We start from the raw sequence: 19,145 nt of genomic DNA, 5'->3' as shown, positions 1-19,145 counted from the left end.
ATTTCCTCACTGTTAGAGTGAGGGAGCACTGGAACAGGCTGCCCAGATGGGTTGTTGAGTCTCCTTCTCTGGAGACATTCAAAACCCACCTGGACGAGTTCCTGTGTGACCTACTCTAGGTGTTCCTGCTCTGGCAGGGGGTTTGGACTAGATGATTTTTCGAGGTCCCTTCCAGGCCTTAAGATTATGTTAGGAGTTGCTGATGGAGCTGACACACTGTATTCACTAGGGCTGCTCTGCAACCAAGAGGTGCCAATGACAATGACTAACCATGGGGAGCTCACATGCCTTTCCAATGGCCTTAGCAAGGTTCAGGGACCACCAGAGGCCTGCTCTGGTTAGAGTGTAATTGTTTTGACTCTTTCAGAGATTTATTTACTTATGGCAGTGGACAAATTCTGTGTTTTGGCTTAAATTTTCCCACCAAAATAATGAATTTCAGACCACATGAACTTAATATAGTTGGGTAAATTTACTTGAGGTTTGCAGGTAGTCCATACTTACATGTTTTGTGAGACTTGTTCCTCTTCTCTTACCACAGTGGGAGCATAGTATGGTTTGCCTTTGCTATCCCTTTTCCTCTGATATTTTAGTAGTGCACTCATTTGAAAGCTCTCTCATTCACCTTTAAACTAAATAAATGAGTACTGTAAATAATTGAAACAAAGGTTGATCCCATGGGATGACTGCAGCAAATGGCTTAGTGGGCAAATGGCCAAGTCTTTTATCCTGGTGGGTAAACCACTGGCTTCCCCTTTCCTGGCTTGTGGCCTTTGTGAAGGGGTCTGTATACAGTGTCACTGTTCTGCCTAATACAGAATCACACAATGGTTATTAGTTTCTACAAGAAAAAGTGGCTCCTCTCCTTGCTTTGATTTGCCTCAGCACATCCTGAAGCCTTTGTGGCAGCTAATTGGATCTCAGGCTCTATTGACATGTGCATCCCTAGGTGGCTGGGGTGCTTTTTTTCATTTTTATTGTCTAGATGGAGATAACTGGCTGTTAGCACTTGAAACACAAATGCAACTCACCTTTCATGTCTCTTGGCAAACAAAAGCTCAACAGCATGTACCATGTTAATTAGCATCCTCCCCAATTTACTTATCTGAGGTTATACTGACAGTTGTTGAGGACAAATGAAAGTAATTATCTTAAAAAAAAAAAAAAAAAGGCAAAGAGGCTGAATACAGATATCCTGGGAATATTCATAGAATCACAGAATCATAGAATGGTAGGGGTTGGAAGGGACCTCCAGAGATCATCTAGTCCAACCCCCCTGCAGAAGCAGGTCACCTAGATCAGGTCACACAGGAACATGTCCAGGTGGGTCTTGAAGACCTCCAAGGAAGGAGACCCCACAACCCCTCTGGGCAACCTGTGCCAGGGCTCCCTCACCTGAACAGTGAAATAGTTTTTTCTTATCTTTAAGTGGAACTTTTTGTGTTCCAGCTTCATCCCATTACCCCTTGTCCTGTTGCTAGCTACTATAGAAAAAAGGGATGTCCCAATGTCCTGACACCCACCCTATAGATATTTATAAATCTGTAGCCACTACAGATCAAGGCAAAATTACGGCTTACTGGGACATGCAGGAAAGGAATGACTCTTACAGGACCATGTCTGAGGAAAGATGATTCAAACAAGTAGAAGAGTTGGCACAGGAAGGGCCTTGAGAATAAGTTGTGGGATCTATGGGACACAAGGCTTATGTGTGAAGATGGAGGAGTGTTCCTGGGAGATTGGTGGGATCCAGAGCTGGAGAAAGGAGATAGAAGCTCTGTGTCAGTCATCTTTGGAGCAAGTATATGGAGAAAACCTACTACACAGACAGGTTAATTCTGGAAAAGAAATAGTAATGTTAGGTCATGACAGCACTCAGCTTTGCTGGTGTCACTGATATTGAGGGTGTTAGTGTCATATTTTTTTACCAAGCCAGCTTAACAATCTGAAAAGCAGCTTATTTATATGTAAAGGTTCCTTCTACAGAATCAGTATAGGGTATGTCCTGAGTGCTCTGTAAATAATTAGGTATGTCACATGCACTTCAGTGTTCAGTCACCTGAAATTCTTCCAACGTGCTGGCAAGGCTTTTTCCACTGAAAATGCATGATAGCCAAGAAGAATTGACTTAATATCCAGGTAATGAATTTGCAATGTCAGCCTTTTGTGTTTTTTGATTTGATTTACCTGCCTAGTTTTACCCAGCCCTTTCCTCATCTTTGCAGCAGCATTCAAACTTATTTGAAACAAAGAGCAGCAAGCCAAGTGTTCATGTTTAAAGTTTTTGTTCCTTTGCTCACTGAAAAGAAACAAGATTGGCGTTTCATTAAGGAGATCTAGGACTGTGCCATTGGGAAGTGCCCATACAGAGGGTGCCATCCAAGACAGAGAGCTGGATGTATGTATCCTCTAAGCAGTCAGCTGTGCTATTGGCTTCATTCTGTCTGCAAGTAGAGTGTGTGCACAGCTGCACTTTAACATTTTGAGCTTGTGTCTCTGTGCTAGCTATGACATAGTTTATTTAAACAAGCTTGGGGACGATGCACAAGTGACTCTGCTGTTGCTGTGTGTAAGAACAGATGAGAAGCCAGTAGCCTCTCTCACCACAGATAAGTATGCTTTCCCTTACACTAGCAATGATAGGAAGCTAAATTTTCACTTTAGGTGGAACAATGATAAAATGCCTGTCTCTCCCTTGGACTTCAAAGGAATCATTTGGACAAAATCAGATGCAGTTTGAAGAAAACATTTGCATTTCCTCTTGCATGAAAAATTTCATTTGCAGAGTCTAGTGACTTGTCAGACTCGTGATCTCTTGTTTAAAACAAAGCATCACTAAAGCTGATGTAGGGATTCCTTGGCATTTTAATAGTATGAATACTATAGGAGTGTTTCAGTGGCTCCATTCTTGTAGCCTCAACTATCTGTCACATCAGATGCCTTCAGTCTGGACTTCAAGCACACACAGGTGCTTGTGGGTAGAAGACAGTGACTGAAACTGTAATTAATAGTATGCACAAACTGTGGAACCAGGAGAAATTGATATGAAAAGCCCAAGTTCCTTGACTTTCTTATTAGCTTCTTGTTACACAATCTATCAAAAATTCTCAGTTCTTGTCAGAACATGGTGGGAGACTCTCTTATAGTTTCCCCAGGTAACTTCTCCAGGCTAATGGAAGACGTATTTGTACTTCCTCTTGCTTCCTGAAGAAACTCAGTTTTACCCTCTCAGTCTCAGTAGAGTTACTGACCCACTCGGGTTAGTAACTCCATTCTTGTCTCATATTCTATACAGGGCTTCATATCCCAGTCTAGTTTTGTTACACAAAACCTACTCCAAATTCTATTACTAATTTCAAGGCATGAGTGAAGTCACATTATCCCTATTTTACAAATAGAGAACTGAACACAAGAGAAATGGGGACTTTTCCAGACTACATAGGAAGCCTATGGCACAGCTGGAAGGTCTCATCTCACTTGACCCAAGCCAGCACGTTTCAGAAATGTTCATTCATCTTGCTGCTCCCAGACCATTTCCTGTGATCTTCTGTTGCTGTACTCTCTGCTTTTCTTCTAAAGGTACACAGCCGGTGCCAGTGCATCTCTCTTGGTATCAAACATTTGCTAGAGCAAATAAATATTTCAACTAACTTACTGAAGTTTGGAAGATCCTTGAAATATTTGACTCCTGACATAGTCCAACTAGGAAAAGAGAATTCACTAAGCAGGTGGTTTGCTGTGGTTGAGGAAACAGTTACAACAAAAACGTTAAGTCCTGGAACTGTTTGACATTTGGGGAGGAAGTGAGGAAGAGGGAATCCCACAGAGCTGAGCAGAATGTCCTGGAGATGCTGTGTAACACTGATAATGCTGACAATAAATTGACATATTGTCCCTTAAATGCCGAAATTCAGCAAAACCCATGCAATATCTCTTATTTACTAACATGGTTTCTATTTATAGTAGAGGGTGTAAGGAAGATTTCAAGGGTGACGAGAGCATGTACTGCTCTCAGCTTCGTATAGGCAGGCTTGGGGACATCTCATTTAAAACAAGCCTTACCTGTTGGTGCAATCAATCTCATCTCTTCTCAGCAGGCAACACGGCTCCCACATATGACCTTATAGATTAGGGCCTTTCTGTTTACATTCAGTTTCCCACTCCCTGCTATTTGTAGAGAATGATTATCAAGGCATTAAATTAAAAGTTTTGCCCAGTGGGAAACTATTGGATATTTTGTCATTTCCTTACAGCCTCTCCTGTTCTGGTGAAAAGACAGAGAGGTAGGGGAAGCAATCACCAGAAAGGTCAGGAATATTTACTTACCTATATTGAAGTGCTGCTGAGAGCCTTTGTCCGGTTTAGGGGGCTTGTTGCGTGGAATTTTTGTTCCTGATGTGGTAGTGAAGTGCTGAAGCTTGAAATTAAAAGTCTCCGTTTACCTGCAGCTGGGGACACTGCTGGCATCCTCTGGCCTTTGCCTAAAGGCTATGTCAGGATCTAAGTGACATCCCACGCTGTTGAAGAGGAGGTAATAAGGATTTCCCCAAGCACCATTTTTGGCCTTTCTTTCAGAGAGGATTACAGCAAAGCCACCTTCTCTCTCAGTGTGCTGGGACAGTGAAAGGACTTTTTCTCTCCAGTATTGGCATAGCTTCAATTTAGTCACAGTCTTGCATAATATTAAATATTGATAATACCCATGTTCTGTGCAGGTACAGCTTTCTTGTTTGCCCAAGAAGTTGTGCTCCAAAGCATTTCCTACTTCTTATCAGCAGCAAAATTACAGGACTGGGCTTTTCAGGGAGTAATACCTGTCTTCCGTTTTAGGCAGTAAGTAGATAAATGCCAAAGAGTCTCCTTTAGACAGAGAGTGAGAGATCTGTCAAACTGTCCCCAGGAACTGCGAAGGCGACTGCAGTCCCCTGTTTGTAATTCAGAGATGGAAATAATTATGAGGCTGGGTTTTTGCAGCACAGAATGTTTATGTAGCGCTTTCAGCATGTCTGTATCGGTGCTAAGCAGGACTTTTGTTGCTACTGCTGTTACACAGTTTTTTATCTTGGCCTCAATTATTCTTAGGTTGTCTTATTCAAGGAGACACGGTAGAATCTGACAGCTCTTGGTCCTCTTGAAGAATGCTGGCTTCCACAGCTGGGCTTGTCAGCCAGCCAGACATAGTTCTGCTTGGAGAATCTGGATATCCAAAGCAATGAGGGGACAAAGCTGACAGTAAAACAAGCCTTACATTCAAATTGCTGCAGCTTAAATAGCTGTTTCGAGGGAATACAGATTAAGGAAGGAACCACTTTTTAATTTGGCCTGAATTTATGCACAGGCTTAAGTAAGATTTTTTTTTAAGAGCTGTTTTGTCACAGCTGCAGTTTAGATGAGGCTCAGACAGATCCCTGCCCATTCTCTCTCACTGCATCAGCTGCTTTCAGGCACTCCTCTTGATCTCCGGGGCCATTCATCTCTAGTCCTACTGCATCTCCTGTAGCTTTCTCTTCTCTAGCTCAAATACTGAGTTTCCTTCATTGCCTGAAACTCTGCACATGATTCATCTATCTTAGAGTAGCATACATCTTTTAGAAAATCTTTTTAATAGGACAGTGAGAGATTTAAGAGTGAAAATAGGGCCTAATGGAAGTCAGGGAGAAAGCATGTATACTCATTGCAGTGAGAACAGGATCTTACCTTACACAAAGTGCTGATAAACTGCCCTGCTCTAAGAAGTGGTACTCTTGCAGTTGTGGATTACACGGTAAGCAACGGGACACATTTGACTATGTTAGTAGAAACATCACTGAAATCTGATGGTGCTGATAAGCATGAGCAAGCCTCTAATGTGCCCAAGGCCAGAAGTCAAAGGAATTGCCATGGATTAGGTGACAGCTTGATGCTTACACCTCTCACCTGTCACCCAGTGAATCTCAAGGAGGAAAAGATTTTTGTCTGTTTCACTTCCTGATTGAGAAAAGGTTCTTACTGCCTAACCCTTCAGAATCTCTTTTTTCTAAGGAAATCTCTGGTATCTCACATGACTAAAAATATGCACCTCATTTAGAGTGATGGTTTGCTTGCTGAGAGCTTTTATTATGCTTCATTGTGCTCCTTCATTGGATAGGGTTGTGCTTTGTGAAGGGCTTGGCTTGCATATGGGAGAATGCAGCAGATTCAAATTGCAGAATATTTAATATGGTACTTACAGTCCCTATTTTGCGATAGACGTTTGGCTGGCTGACGCTGGTAGCACAAAGACAAACAAGAGAAGCTGACAGATTGGTGAATGCAGGGTGGGATCATTTGTCAGGAGATGTGATGAATCACTGTGGTGTGCAGCATTTCATTTTCAGAAAGATCATTTTCTGGAAAACTCAAATTGAAGGCAGAAGAGACAGCCGGGGGTGTTATGTGAGTTTTCATTTAAGTCAAATATACAATTAGAGTAAAAGCATATAGAAAAGTCCTAAAAATCTTTTCAGAAAGAAACAAAATTGAGATTGGCAGGAAATAGAATGACCCGGAGGAGCATTTGCCAGCTATGCTCCACAAACAGGTGTTGGATTTTACGTACCTGTCTCTGGACAAAGCCATAGGAATCATACGCCTAGAGCTTCAAGCACTGCTCCAATTAGGGGAAAAAATATCCATCTTATAACCTTGTACACAGGTTATTCAAGCAGAGGTCAGTGTGCTTTTAATAGCACTGCTCATAGACACTGAACTCCTCACAGACTGAATTGAGAGCAGTGGTTGTTTTTAATATCATCTGTGCTCTTAGAAATCCAACAGTACTTCTGTGTCAAGACTGATTAATTCATCCAAGACAACATATTAATAAAAAAGGCTTTGTGCAACTGGCTAGAAACAGGGGAGACACAGACAGTGGGGGACTTCATGCTGATACCTCAGCTGCAGACACAAGTGACAGCATCTGCATTCTCCTGGTACCAAAGTGCCACGGTTGCAGTTGTGCTTTACAAGGTTATTTCTAGGTGACAACAAAGACCTTTTGACCCTAGTGCAAGCAAACGGGAGGGCATGAACGCTTTAAGGAGTAGCTCTGTGAAAAAGAGATTTTAAATCACCTGCCCTTCAGAGAACAGCACTGCTTGGTGTATTTACAGCACACCTAGTTAGAAGATCAGTTAGAAAATTATACTAAGAGAGAATTACGAAAGATCCTACATTTACCATCACTCAAACACAAAGCTGTGTGTGTGTGTATAAAACCATGTGACATTTTCAGATACCTTCATGTGTCAGTGAAGACGATTGAAAAAGTTAAGAAATATGGTGATAGTGTTTCCCAGTATGTGCTTGCCTCTTTCAAAGTTGTAACCTGCACAGAGATGAGAGAGAGAAGGAAATAAGCCACATGTGGTGGCGAATTATAAAAAACTTGTAACCTCTCCCAAGCAAGATTCAATCAGGTATTTTCTTTGTAAAGCAACAAATAATAACAGGTCATACAATGTATGTGAATTGATGTTGAGTTTTTTTGAAATAGCAGTGGGAAAGCTGGTCACATAGTGCCTGTTTTCTTGAGTTTCTGAGCTCTGCTGTTTACTCAGTTTCTGAAATATGGAAATCTGTTGCCAGTGTAAAGATCTTGCAGTTTTTGGGCAGGAAAAAATGGTTAATTTTATGAAGAAGAAAGGAGTTGCCTTCATTTGGCATCAACAAGTTGCTTGCTAATGTTCTACTCTGTGAGGGTGAGGGAGCACTGGCACAGGCTGCCCAGATGGGTTGTGAAGTCTCCTTCTCTGGAGACATTCAAAACCCACCTGGACGAGTTCCTGTGTGACCAACTCTAGGTGGTCCTGCTCTGGCAAGGAGGTTGGACTAGATGAGCTTTTGAAGTCCCTTCCAACCCTTCAGATTATGTGATTCTCCAGGTAAAAGGAAGAGCAAGAATGGTCAGTGAGGCAATCTCTTGAGACCAGGTTAAAGCACATGTGGACTAACAAAACATTGTTCCTGATCTTGAAGGACTTTATAAACATCAACTGTAAGTTACTAAATGATTATTTTGGAATTTATGATTGTAATTGATCTTGAACAGGACATGAAGATTGCACTAACAAGTGCAGCCTGTGAGCCCTGGTAAAAGGAATTAGCGTATTGAGCCACTGCATAGGTTTGCAAAGCAAAACCAATGAGAAAGTGCAAAGTTTGGATTTTGCACCTTTTGGGAAGCATGGCATTTGCTCTTCAGTAAATCATTGCTGTTTAGATTAGTGGTACTATGAAGTGTAGGCTTATGTGTAGTTCTCTCACTTTAGAGAGCAGATTTTCTCAGGTGTGGTAAATTAATATTCAAAATAGACTTTTCTCTCATCTTCAAGGCAACAGATCTGCTACCCAGATTTCTGTCCCCACCTGCCCTCAGCTATGCTGTTCCTGTGCACCTCTGTCCCTTTCTGAATTGGAATTAGTTTTTCAAGAACTAGTTTACCTCACTGCCCCTGTAGGACACTACATTTCAAAGCCTCTCACAGGCTAGGAACACAACTGTGCCCTTCCATCCTAATTGATGACTCAGCTCGAGACCACAGCAGGTCCAGTTGAGACACAGGGAGCCAAGGCTAAATGAAGAGCTGAAACCCAGTTCAATCTAATTCTTAAATGAATTCTAGAAATCCCACACACATATAAATGTATCATTTATTGCCTGCCATTTTCTTAACTAATTCCAAATTTAATTATAGCTTTCAGCTTTGGTTTTCTCTTCTAATTAACGTACCAGTGCCTATGTATAATCTCTGCATAAAGTCAAAAGCAGCTTACATGATAATTATAGTGGGAGCACAGCACTACTGTTCCAGAGAGTCATCCACACAAAAGTGCTTGCATGAAAGTTAAGGTGCTGAGATTAAGTTTTACATCTTTCTTGTTCTGTCCCCAAACTATTTAATTAGTGGCTCAGCTTGATGGGGGTAAACTTTAGGTAAGGAGACAAAAGAACTGGTGAGACCAAGCACAACCTTTGGCACAGACAGCAGAGATTTCTTGGACATAATGAACTTCTGAGGTCATAGTTTTTTCGTGGAGTCATATTGTTGAGTAACTTTACATTTACTCCATAACAATTGCAATTTAGTGGGTTGAAAATTCCTCTTTTACACTGGAAGATGCTTTGCATCCACTTTTTTTTCCAGGAGCAAATGGAAACAATTTTGACTGAACACAGCAGAAGGAAAATCCAATCCCATGGTAGAAGCAGAATACCTTTGTTCTCTGTTAACTCAAAAATTAGCATTGGTTACTTCATTTTAGACACCCTCAGCTGGAGTGACTAGTGTCAGAGGGTCAGTCACTAGAGAACACACCCCATATCTGTCTGTTGTCCAGTATGGTGGAGAGTATGGGTTAATGTAGACTGTCACCATAAGGCAAGTTGTGAATTTAATTTTGGTTTTCTTTTTGACTGTTGCAGCAGAAAGATCTCAGAGTGGCACTGTATTTTGCAGTGATGGATAAGAATATGGGAGAGGTCTGCTGACCCTTCTTGCTACACCTCTGATGTGGAATAGATCACTTTGACAAGCACTCAGGGGAGGGGGGAACGTATGGGCCTATTTGAGCAGGATTATTCAGTGCTTTCCTTCTACAACATAAAAATCAAGTTAAACTGTGAATACTCATTTAGTACTTACTTCTTTTGCTGTGTTTGCTTGATTCTGTAGAAATGTATATGGTTAGACTGGGAGAGAGACACTTAACCATTTTGGATACTGCCTGGTTGGTGACCAGTGAATCCAGCAGCATCCTGCTTTACCAACTGAGGCTCTCAACAAGACAGCACTGTCTTCTATTGCACCTCTAAAGGAGAACTTTGGACTTTCATTAAATCAACAAAAATGTATTTGTTTAAGAGAAGCTCCATTTAGTAACTTGATTCTTATAGTCACTCTGCCCTGAATTTTGAATAGCTTGTTCCCTGCTACTTCAATATAACTGTGTCCATCCTGGTGTAAGATGTGGGGTTCCCCAGCTGATACAATTGAACACAATTCAGAGCATCAGGATGTTGCTGTTGATCTCACAGGAAACGTTTGGAAGATGATGAGGGGTACTTAATTAAAGATGAGGGGTCATAATTAAAGATACAATGCTAAAAGGAGCTGATGTGGGTAGATGAATGTTTTCATATAGAGGCCTCATTTACACAATTAAAAAAAAAGTGATTAAACTGAATCCAGTCTCTCTGTAGTACTTTGGTGATTAAGTGAGAATGGAAAATAAGTCTATGATGGAAAACACGAGCATGAATTCAGAACAAGAACTCTTCATGTTCTTTACAAAACTCAAGATACCTGTAACAGATACCAGCTCTGCTGGAGAAAGGCTTTAGGACATGTCAGTTAACTTCTTATTAATTTCAGTATAGGACCATTGTTCAGCATCACCCTGCTCCGTGCCCTTTGATTCTGAAATGTGATGCTTAGCAAATTTTGAGTTTTGTGTCTTGTGATTGGTTTTAGATTGACAAGTATGCTCAGCGGGATCTGAAGAAAGGGCTTCATTTGTATGGGACAGATGGAAATATTGGCCTAACTAACGCATGGAGCATCATTCAAACGGATGTAAGTCAGATCTTTTTTCTTTTTACCTTCCTCTTTAACCTCTCAGTTCTGTAACAGAATGTTTTGGGTGTGAAACTGATTGAATCTCCGGGTCCCAAGCCAATCTCTTCTCTTCCTTCCTCCCAGTCAGCACATTAGCAAATAAATCTTCTGTTGATTGTAACAAATGGTAATTTTTATTTATCCCTCCTTTGACCAGGATAGCATATTCCTTTTTAAAAATTATATTGTGTTGATGCCTAAATATCATACAGTTCTGTGCTGTGTGGAGAGTGAAGGAGGTGGCCAGACAGGAAACAAGCAGTACCTTCTCTTCCAAGTCAAAGGAACAGTTATGCTGGAATGAAGAGCAGTAGTGTAGTAACAGAGAACCACTTCAACCCCTTTTCACTTCTGTCCAGTGTTCTTTCGTTGTTATTGTTGGTTTCCACTAGTGTAGTCAAAATGGAAACTTTTACAGTCAGTATGTTTTTTCCCAGCATTCTCCATTTCTCAAGCATTCTCCATTACAGATGGGCAGGGAATGTTTTTTGCTGTGTTGCCACCACTATTGAATCCTTGTGATTCTCTGACAGTGTTTGTCTCGTAAGGACTGTTGAACACTGGAGCTGGCCTCCTCCTTTTGTCTGTGTCTGGCTTGCTGAGGAAACACCATTGCTGTGACTTTGAGTTCATTAGCTCTGTCCTCCTCTTCTCATATTAAGTTTAATCAATTCTTTTGGAGTTGATCGTTCTGATTTGGTTTTTTTCTGCTTCTGGAATGAGGAAAAGTACTCCAACTTTTCTTATGCTTTAGGAAAAAGCACTTGCACTACCTTGCTTTCCCTCAAAAAGACCTTGCATAGCTTTCCCAAATTCTCCTCCAGAGGTGCTGGTGTGGTACAGACAGACAGGGCTTTAGTTGGCCAAACTCCATGTGCATCTTTGAGGCTGCGAGAGCTGTCTGTATTGAGTACAGCAGATTGAGAGCAACATTTCTGTGCATGAAGGACTGTGGTGGTTTAACCCTGGCTGGGTGCCAGGTGCCCACCAAAGCTTTTCTATCACTCCCCCTCCTAAACTGGACAGGGAAGAGAGAAATATAACAAAGGGCTCATGAGTCCAGATATGGCCAGGGAGATCACTCAGCAGTGAGTGCCATGGGCAAAACAGTCCCGACTTGAGGAGAATTGGTTTGATTTATTAACAGACAATCGATGAGAAATAAAAGCTCAATATTAAAACAACACTCCCACCCCTCCTTTCTACCTCTTACCCCCTTCACTGGCACAGGAGGAGGGGGAGATGATCTTTGCCACTGCTTCCTCCCCGGGGAGGCTTCGTCATACTTCCCACTGCTACAGTGTGGGGTCCCTCCCGTGGGAGATAGTCCCTCGTGAACTTCTCTAACGTGGGTCCTTCCTACGGGCTGCAGTTCTTTACAAACCGCTCCAGTGTGGGTTTCATCCATGGGGGAATCAGTCCTTCAGGTACTCACTGCTCTAGCATGGGTCTCCTATGGGGTCACAAGTCCTGATAATAAACTTGGTACTTGCCAGGAACTTGCTCCAGCATGGGCCTCCCATGGAGTCACAGCCTTCTTCAGGCATCCACTGGCTCTGGTGTGGGGTCCTCTATGGGCTGTGAGTGGATCTCTGCTCCCTGGTGGCCTCCATGGACTGCACGGGCACAGCTGCCTCACCATGGCCTGCACCACAGGTCACAGGGGAGTCTCTCCAGTGCCTAGGCATCTCCTTCCCTCCTCCTCCGCTGACCAAGGTGTCTGCTTTGGTGTCTTCTCACATTCTCTCTTCTGCCGCTGCTGCAGTTTTGCAACTGTGTAGCATCATCTTCTCAAATACATTAATCACAGAGCCGTCACCTCAATCACTAATTGGCTCAGCCTTGGTTAGAGGTGGGTCCGTCTCAGAGCTGACTGGCATTGGCCCTATCAGATACAAGGGAAGCCTCTAGCAGCTTTTTAAAAGAAGCCACCCCTGTAGCCCCCAGCTACCAAAACCTGGCCACACAAACTCACTACAAGGACAATCATCTCAGGCCCAGTGCAGAAGCCGATAAGCTTTCCAGGCATGCATCCTAACACCTCCACGTGGAAGGTTCTTTCAATCACCTTTCAAAGGCCTCAGCATCTTGCAATATTGTTAATAGTTTTCCAGTACTATGATCAAATATGAGTAAGCATCTATTACAAGAGAAAAGCATTTTGTGATGCTAGCCCAAGAGCAAGCCATGTGCAATAGATACATTTTTTTAATATCTTTGAATATATCAAACAGGTGGATTCTTTTTCTCTGAAGACAGAACTTTTTGTCTAAAAGATGGAATTTTTTGTCTAAAAGACAAAAGTTTAGTGACAAGCTGGGGTTTCAGACACAACTCTGTGATCTGTGTGGCGCTACAGATCATAGAATCATAGAATGATAGGGTTGGAAGGGACCTCCAGAAATCATCTAGTCCAATCCCCCTGCAGAAGCAGGTCAACTAGTTCAGGTCGCATAGGAACATATCCAGGTGGGTCTTGAAGACCTCCAAGGAAGGAGACTCCACAACCCCTCTGGGCAGCCTGTGCCAGGGCTCCCTCACCTGAACAGTCAAATAGTTTTTTCTTATCTTTAAGTGGAACTTTTTGTGTTCCAGCTTCATCCCATTACCACTTGTCCTGTTGCTAGCTACTATAGAAAAAAGGGATGTCCCAACCTCCTGATACCCACCCTTTAGATATTTGTAAATGTTAATAAGATCTCCCCTCAGTCTCCTCTTCTCCAGACTAAACAGCCCCAGTTCCTGCAGCCTTTCCTCACATGAAAGATGCTCCAGTCTCCTGATCATCTTGGTGGCCCTGCACTGGACTCTCTCCAGAAGTTCTCTGTCCCTATTGAGATAAGGAACCCAGAACTGGACACAGGACTCCAGACGAGGCCTCACCAGGGCAGAGTAGAGGAGGAGAAGAACCTCCCTTGACCTACTGGCTACGCTCTTCTTGATGCATCCAGGATGCCATTGGCCTTCTTGGCCATAAGGGCACATTGCTGGGTCATATTTAGCTTATTATCAATCAGAACTCCCAGGTCTCTCTCTACAGAGCTGCTTTCCAGTAGTTTGACCCCCAGCCTATACTGGTGCAGGGGGTTGTTCCTCCCCAGATGCAGGACTCTGCACTTGCCCTTGTTGAACCTCAGGAGGTTCCTCTCTGCCCAACTCTCAAGCTGGTCGAGCTTTCTGATGTGGATATTATGGGAGACAGTGTCAAAAGCCTTGCTGAAGTCAAGGTAGATGACATCCACTGCTCTCCCCTCATCTAGCCAGCCAGTTATGCACTCATAGAAGGCTGTAAGGTTGGTCAAACAGGATTTCCCCGTGGTGAATCCATGTTGACTCCCCCTGATAACCATCCTTTCCTTCATATGTTTAGTGACAATCATACTTAGTTATCTTAATGATTCCTTTGCCCTTGAAACCTATTACAGTGTCTGAAGTTTCAGATGAAACTAAGATTAGCCAGGTGTTAGGAGCCCAAAAGCTAATAGGAGAGTGACACCTCACAAGCCATGCGCAGTCCCATTATATTGGTCTCTTTTCTAACATGGCAACTATGAAATTCCCATGTGCTGTCTTGATGGTTCCTTAGTGTTGCAGGCTCCATGCTGCCTGTACCAGGCTCTGAGCACAAAAGGAAAGAGCTCCCACACATCCATTTTTTTGCCATGCTGCATAACTGGTTTTCACACATATCTTTCAAAAGTGTTTAGTTATAGGCTATTGCAGTGGTGCAGTGAAGGCAATCCCAGCATGGTTAATTATGTAAAACATTTTGCAGCTGAATAGTGCTATGTAAATGCCAAGTATTATTTTTGTGTTCACTAATAATCGTTATCCTTTACATCCCTAATCAGTAGAGTGTAATCACTGATAGGAGGATTAAGGCAATACTGGGGGCTTTCTGAAAGGGAGGTACCAGCCCAGGCTTGCTCTTTACATTCTGGCTCCTGAGAGATGGTTCTCAACACCCTCACACATTAGAGCTGACCACATTGCCATATAGCAGCAGTGACTTCTAATGGGGCCAGTAGACACCAGTCATTAGTGGAGCTATGGGCTGTCTGTGGGTGGAAAACAGCAGCCTTGGAGAAAACCTGGCATCTAAAAAGCATGACAGTACCAGAAATCATAATGAGTCCTTCTGCCTGTCCTCTCTGCATTCACACTCCTTTCTTTGCAAAAGTATTTGGCAGAGCAAGAGCAGGAAGATGACACCGTAATTAAAGTCTCAGACAGGAGGGATCCAAACTCTAGCATAGTTCATTTCTCTAACCATAAACATAGAAACCATTCCCATTCTGAATTCATGGAGCACTGCTGTGTATGGCAACTTTTACTTAAAGAAGGGGCTGGGGGGAAGTTTTTTCCTGAACCAGAACCACATTTAAATGGCATTTGATTTCTATGAGACTGGCTGATTACAGATCAGAGGGAAGTTTTGACTGGGAGTATGGATAACACCGTGCCTTGTGAGTGGCCATTACTCCATTTCTTCTTTAAGTGTGAAAGGCCTGAGCACCTTTTTTAGGGGCCTTTCTTCTCTGAAGCCTTTATGCCTTGAGAAATGGTTTTCCTATTTCTAACAGAAGTATACAATTCCTAAGTAACTAGGAACAGGGAAAAACAGGATCCATCAGGCCTATCTTTAAGGAGCTTTGGTCTGTGATGGATCATGGAGTTGGGTTGAGCTGCATACATGCAAGGCATGTTAGAGAAAAATCACTAGACTCATTCTGCAGTCTTATGAAGCCTCTAACTCAGGGAACTGTTTCAAATGAGAACATTTTATTGATTTCTCTTTAATACCTTCAGCTAACCCAACTCTCGGGCTTTCTCAATAGCATTTCAAACCTTAAAAGGATCAGAAACACAAGCAGGTGATTTTTGTGTGTCATGGCTGAAGACTGTGAAGGCTTACAAAGGGATTTTAAACATGACTAAAATTCTAATAGTTTAGGATGTGAGTTACCCTGAACTGTGTTTCACTCCTTACCAACCAGGAGTGGTTAAAGGTACAAGTGGAGATCACTAGGAAATGAGAAATAGGCATTAATTTTTAAAATGTTGCTTCATCCCCAGTGTCTTTGTGATCAATATTTGAACACTTCTGCTTTTAACTAACCAGGCAGTAATTTGAGAGGCATGCAGAAAATGCATTAGCCTCACTAAAGTGAGCAAATTCAAGTCACTTTTACTGTGCTGTAATGCCTTTCATGTCTATTTAGACCACTGTAACTGAGAACAAAATGTGACCCATCTCCCTTTTCCCCGGTCATTGATTCTGTTAGATCAAATCAGACTTCAGAATTCTTGATGAAGTAATCAAAACCACCCATTAAACACAATTTTAGAATAAAACTACTTTATTCACCACTTTTTACAATGATTGAAGAAAAAGCTCTATAAAAGGCACCCTCTCCTGTCCTTAGGTCACATTCACAAAACAGGAAATGCAGGACTTGCTAAAACCTGTCTGCAATGAGGACTGGGTGTCTTTGTGTTTGTGAAACCTATCCCAGCCCAGATGATTTTACAGGAATTCAGCAAAGAAAATAAGGCCTGCTTCACCTTCAATACTGGGATTGCCTATAAAATACATAGAAGAATTCAACTCCTTAACATTTCTTTTGCACTAAGATGATTAAGTTTGTGTTTAACATTAATACCAGCCTTAGGTACCCTGTGCTAGAGCAGCAATTACTTGTTAACCCAAAAATTCACCTATTTGCAAGCAGCATTGCATTCCATAAATACAGCACCAAGACCTTAGTGCTGTTCAGTCCTGCCTGGCTGGGAAAAACCCTCCTCAGCAGCACACCCTGTGAGTGCAGCATTGCCCCGAGCAGCCCCTATGTGTCACCAGTTCCTGGGACAACGAGACACTTCAGAACCCCAGAGAAGTGATTTATGTGTCCTTAAGAAAGGGAGCAAAAAAATTGTTGACATCTCAAGAGACAGAGCCACCTACCTGAAATCTGTGAAACAAACAGCAGTATATTGTTGGTTTTCCTGGAAATGTTCAGCAGCAGAAGCTTTGATACTCAGAGGCATTTGACAAGCTTATGCTTGTTTGAGTAACTCTGTACAAGTGTCCCCAGAACTATTTACCCATGGTCACCTTATGCCCTATAAATGCCCATATTTGTTCACGTAGGCAGCCACCCACATCTAATCACGTGTGCTCCTTCCCTGCTGCGAGCCATAGAAGCAAGTGACCCAAGGTGTCCCAGTCAAGGTGTCTTAGTTACTCCTGTTCAAGACAGTAGCTGACATTTTTAACAGATTACTCCCTTTTCAAGTCTGGGCACCTCAAAATAAACAGTGTGTTAGTTTGTTTCTAAAAACTGTAAGTCATTCCCAGTTGAAACTGGTAACAGAATTAAGCAATTAGGCAACCTTGTCTATAATTTTATCACTTAACTAGTGAGGGAACAAGACAGGACTGTAAATGTGACCAAAAAAATGAATGTGGTTGTAGCAAGAACGAAGACTGTTCAGAAACCTCATAAATTTTTAAAAGGTAACATTGTTCTCAAATCTAAACAGACTCTAAAAAGCCTTTTATTTTGCTCTCTGTCAACAATTTGGCTGGTTATCATTTAGCTTCATGCACACAGGATAAATTGTTCTCTTCTCACATGATCCAAAATCACTCCCAAACTCTCTTCCCTACTTGGGCCTCCATAATGAAGCCTCTGCATTTACTGAGCTCTCAGCTTATGGGTCTTTCTGGCTTCTACCTGGACTCCTCTGCTGAATCCATACTGGTCACCCATTCAGTCCCACTGCTGCTTGCTTCCTTGTTCTGGGATGTCTGACCTCCTGCCAGGTCAATGCCTCTGCTTCCTAGAGGTGCTGTTCACTGGACTTGGTCCTCATTGAACACAGCTCACTCATGTTCTCTCTGGTCTCTGTGGTGTTTTTACTGTTCTGAGTTTGCCACCTCCTCTCCTTTAGGATTGTGCATGATCTGCTGCATAATTCCATTGCTTATCCTTTGACTCCCAAAGACTCGACAACTCTTCCGGTTATAGTTGCAGGCATTATTTCTTCTAGTCCCAATTGATCTTCATGCTACTTCATTCTTTCTTACTTTTGATCTCAGCCCTTCCTCCCCTTGCTGAGTCTGCCTTGTCCACTAGCAGTGGCAAGCTGGGATCAGTACTTAATCCTCTGCTCTTGTAGAAGGTGCAGAGGATCTGCGTGGGCAGGCAGTGTGTGTCCAACTGTAGCCTGTCATTGTGACTGCAGCCCCTCCTATTTCCACCTCCTGGCTTACCATGAAGTGTTTTACTCTTGGAGTCCTAACCCCAGATCATGGCCTGGCTACCTTCTGCTTCACAGGCTCCATAGGAGCAGCCTTCCTCAACCTCTCAGTGACCCCCTTCACTACAAAACCTGTACATGTCTTCATGTCCTGAGGCTGTCAGACTTTGCTACCCACAGACATACTATGGGAGAAGGGGCCTAGTCCCGATTTATGAAAACTTGTGTTTGGCCAGGACATCACTCAAGTGTCTCAGCTCTTGCTTTTGCACTCTCTCCATCACAGATGAGACACATTTTCAAGGCTTGCTGTTTACAAGCTGTCACTTCTCACTGTCTGTCAAAGAGCTGCCTCCTGACTCTAATGATGACAGCTCGCAAGACCTTCTTGTTAGATTTCTAGATAAAGCAGCTTTCCTCAAATGTGTGCCATGTGTTCTGTGCCACTCCTGTCCGCTTTTGGGACCTGCTACACATGGAGCTACAGTCTTGGGTGCAGGAACGTAGAGGAAAAAAAAGAAAGTCACCAACTTCTTTTGCTTTCAAGCCAGTTTGCAGAAAATGAAGCCTGTAAGCTCATAAATCAAGCAGTTGCAAGCTCAGGATTGATTCCTGCTACAACCCACATCACAATTCTGAGCAGAACTTCGCAGGGATAGATATTAGTCCGGGAAGGATTTCTGTCTTTTGCTTAGCAGAAGAAAACTGGTGCAGTGAGCACTGAAACGTCTCTATCTTGGACAATTTTCTGCAAGTGCTGGAAGCGTAAGATGATGAGATAGCGTGTACCACCATTGCCCTCTATTGGTATGGAATGGCAGATCAGGGGTGCACAACAGGCCGGGAACTCGGCCCTCTGCCCACTGCCTCTGCAACCAGTCTGCAGATGAGGAAAGCTCTCCCTCAGGGCAGTGTCAGCACCAGGATCTGAATTAGGTGCTTGGTCCTGGTGATTCAGATGTCTGCATGCTTATGAGTCTATCAGAAACAAGGATGGTCTCTGTAGGGATGCAAAAACTACTGTACAGGCTTATATAAAATCCCATTTTAAAAATAAGATCTTGGCAAATCATTTTGGGGCTAAGTAGGTGGCTGGTATAGCCACGAAAAAGTGTGAAGTACTGCCAACAGCAGAGAGCAGTTCTGCAGACCAGGGTCATCTTGTTTTACTCATTAGTGGTAAAGTGTCTAAATACCGACAAATTCATACTTATGAGTTAGCAGAGGAGTGGCAGATGGTGTCTATAT

At 42.7% G+C, this 19,145-nt stretch overlaps 1 protein-coding gene across 11 annotated transcripts in view; it reads left to right on the top strand.

Annotated features, from left to right (window-relative positions):
• TSPAN4 (tetraspanin 4) overlaps positions 1 to 19,145 on the top strand; it is a 465,001-nt gene that overhangs the window by 433,631 nt on the left and 12,225 nt on the right. For all 11 annotated transcript variants that reach the window (XM_062000473.1, XM_062000466.1, XM_062000469.1 and 8 more), the window contains one exon: positions 10,491 to 10,592. In XM_062000473.1, coding sequence (XP_061856457.1) covers positions 10,491 to 10,592 — 102 coding nt within the window. The remainder of the gene's footprint in view (positions 1 to 10,490; positions 10,593 to 19,145) is intronic.

This window comes from Colius striatus, chromosome 7, assembly GCF_028858725.1.
Source record: "Colius striatus isolate bColStr4 chromosome 7, bColStr4.1.hap1, whole genome shotgun sequence".
Taxonomy (NCBI): domain Eukaryota; kingdom Metazoa; phylum Chordata; class Aves; order Coliiformes; family Coliidae; genus Colius; species Colius striatus.
The sequence above is the reverse complement of the archived record's forward strand: the minus strand, read 5'-3'. Positions and strand labels throughout refer to the sequence as shown.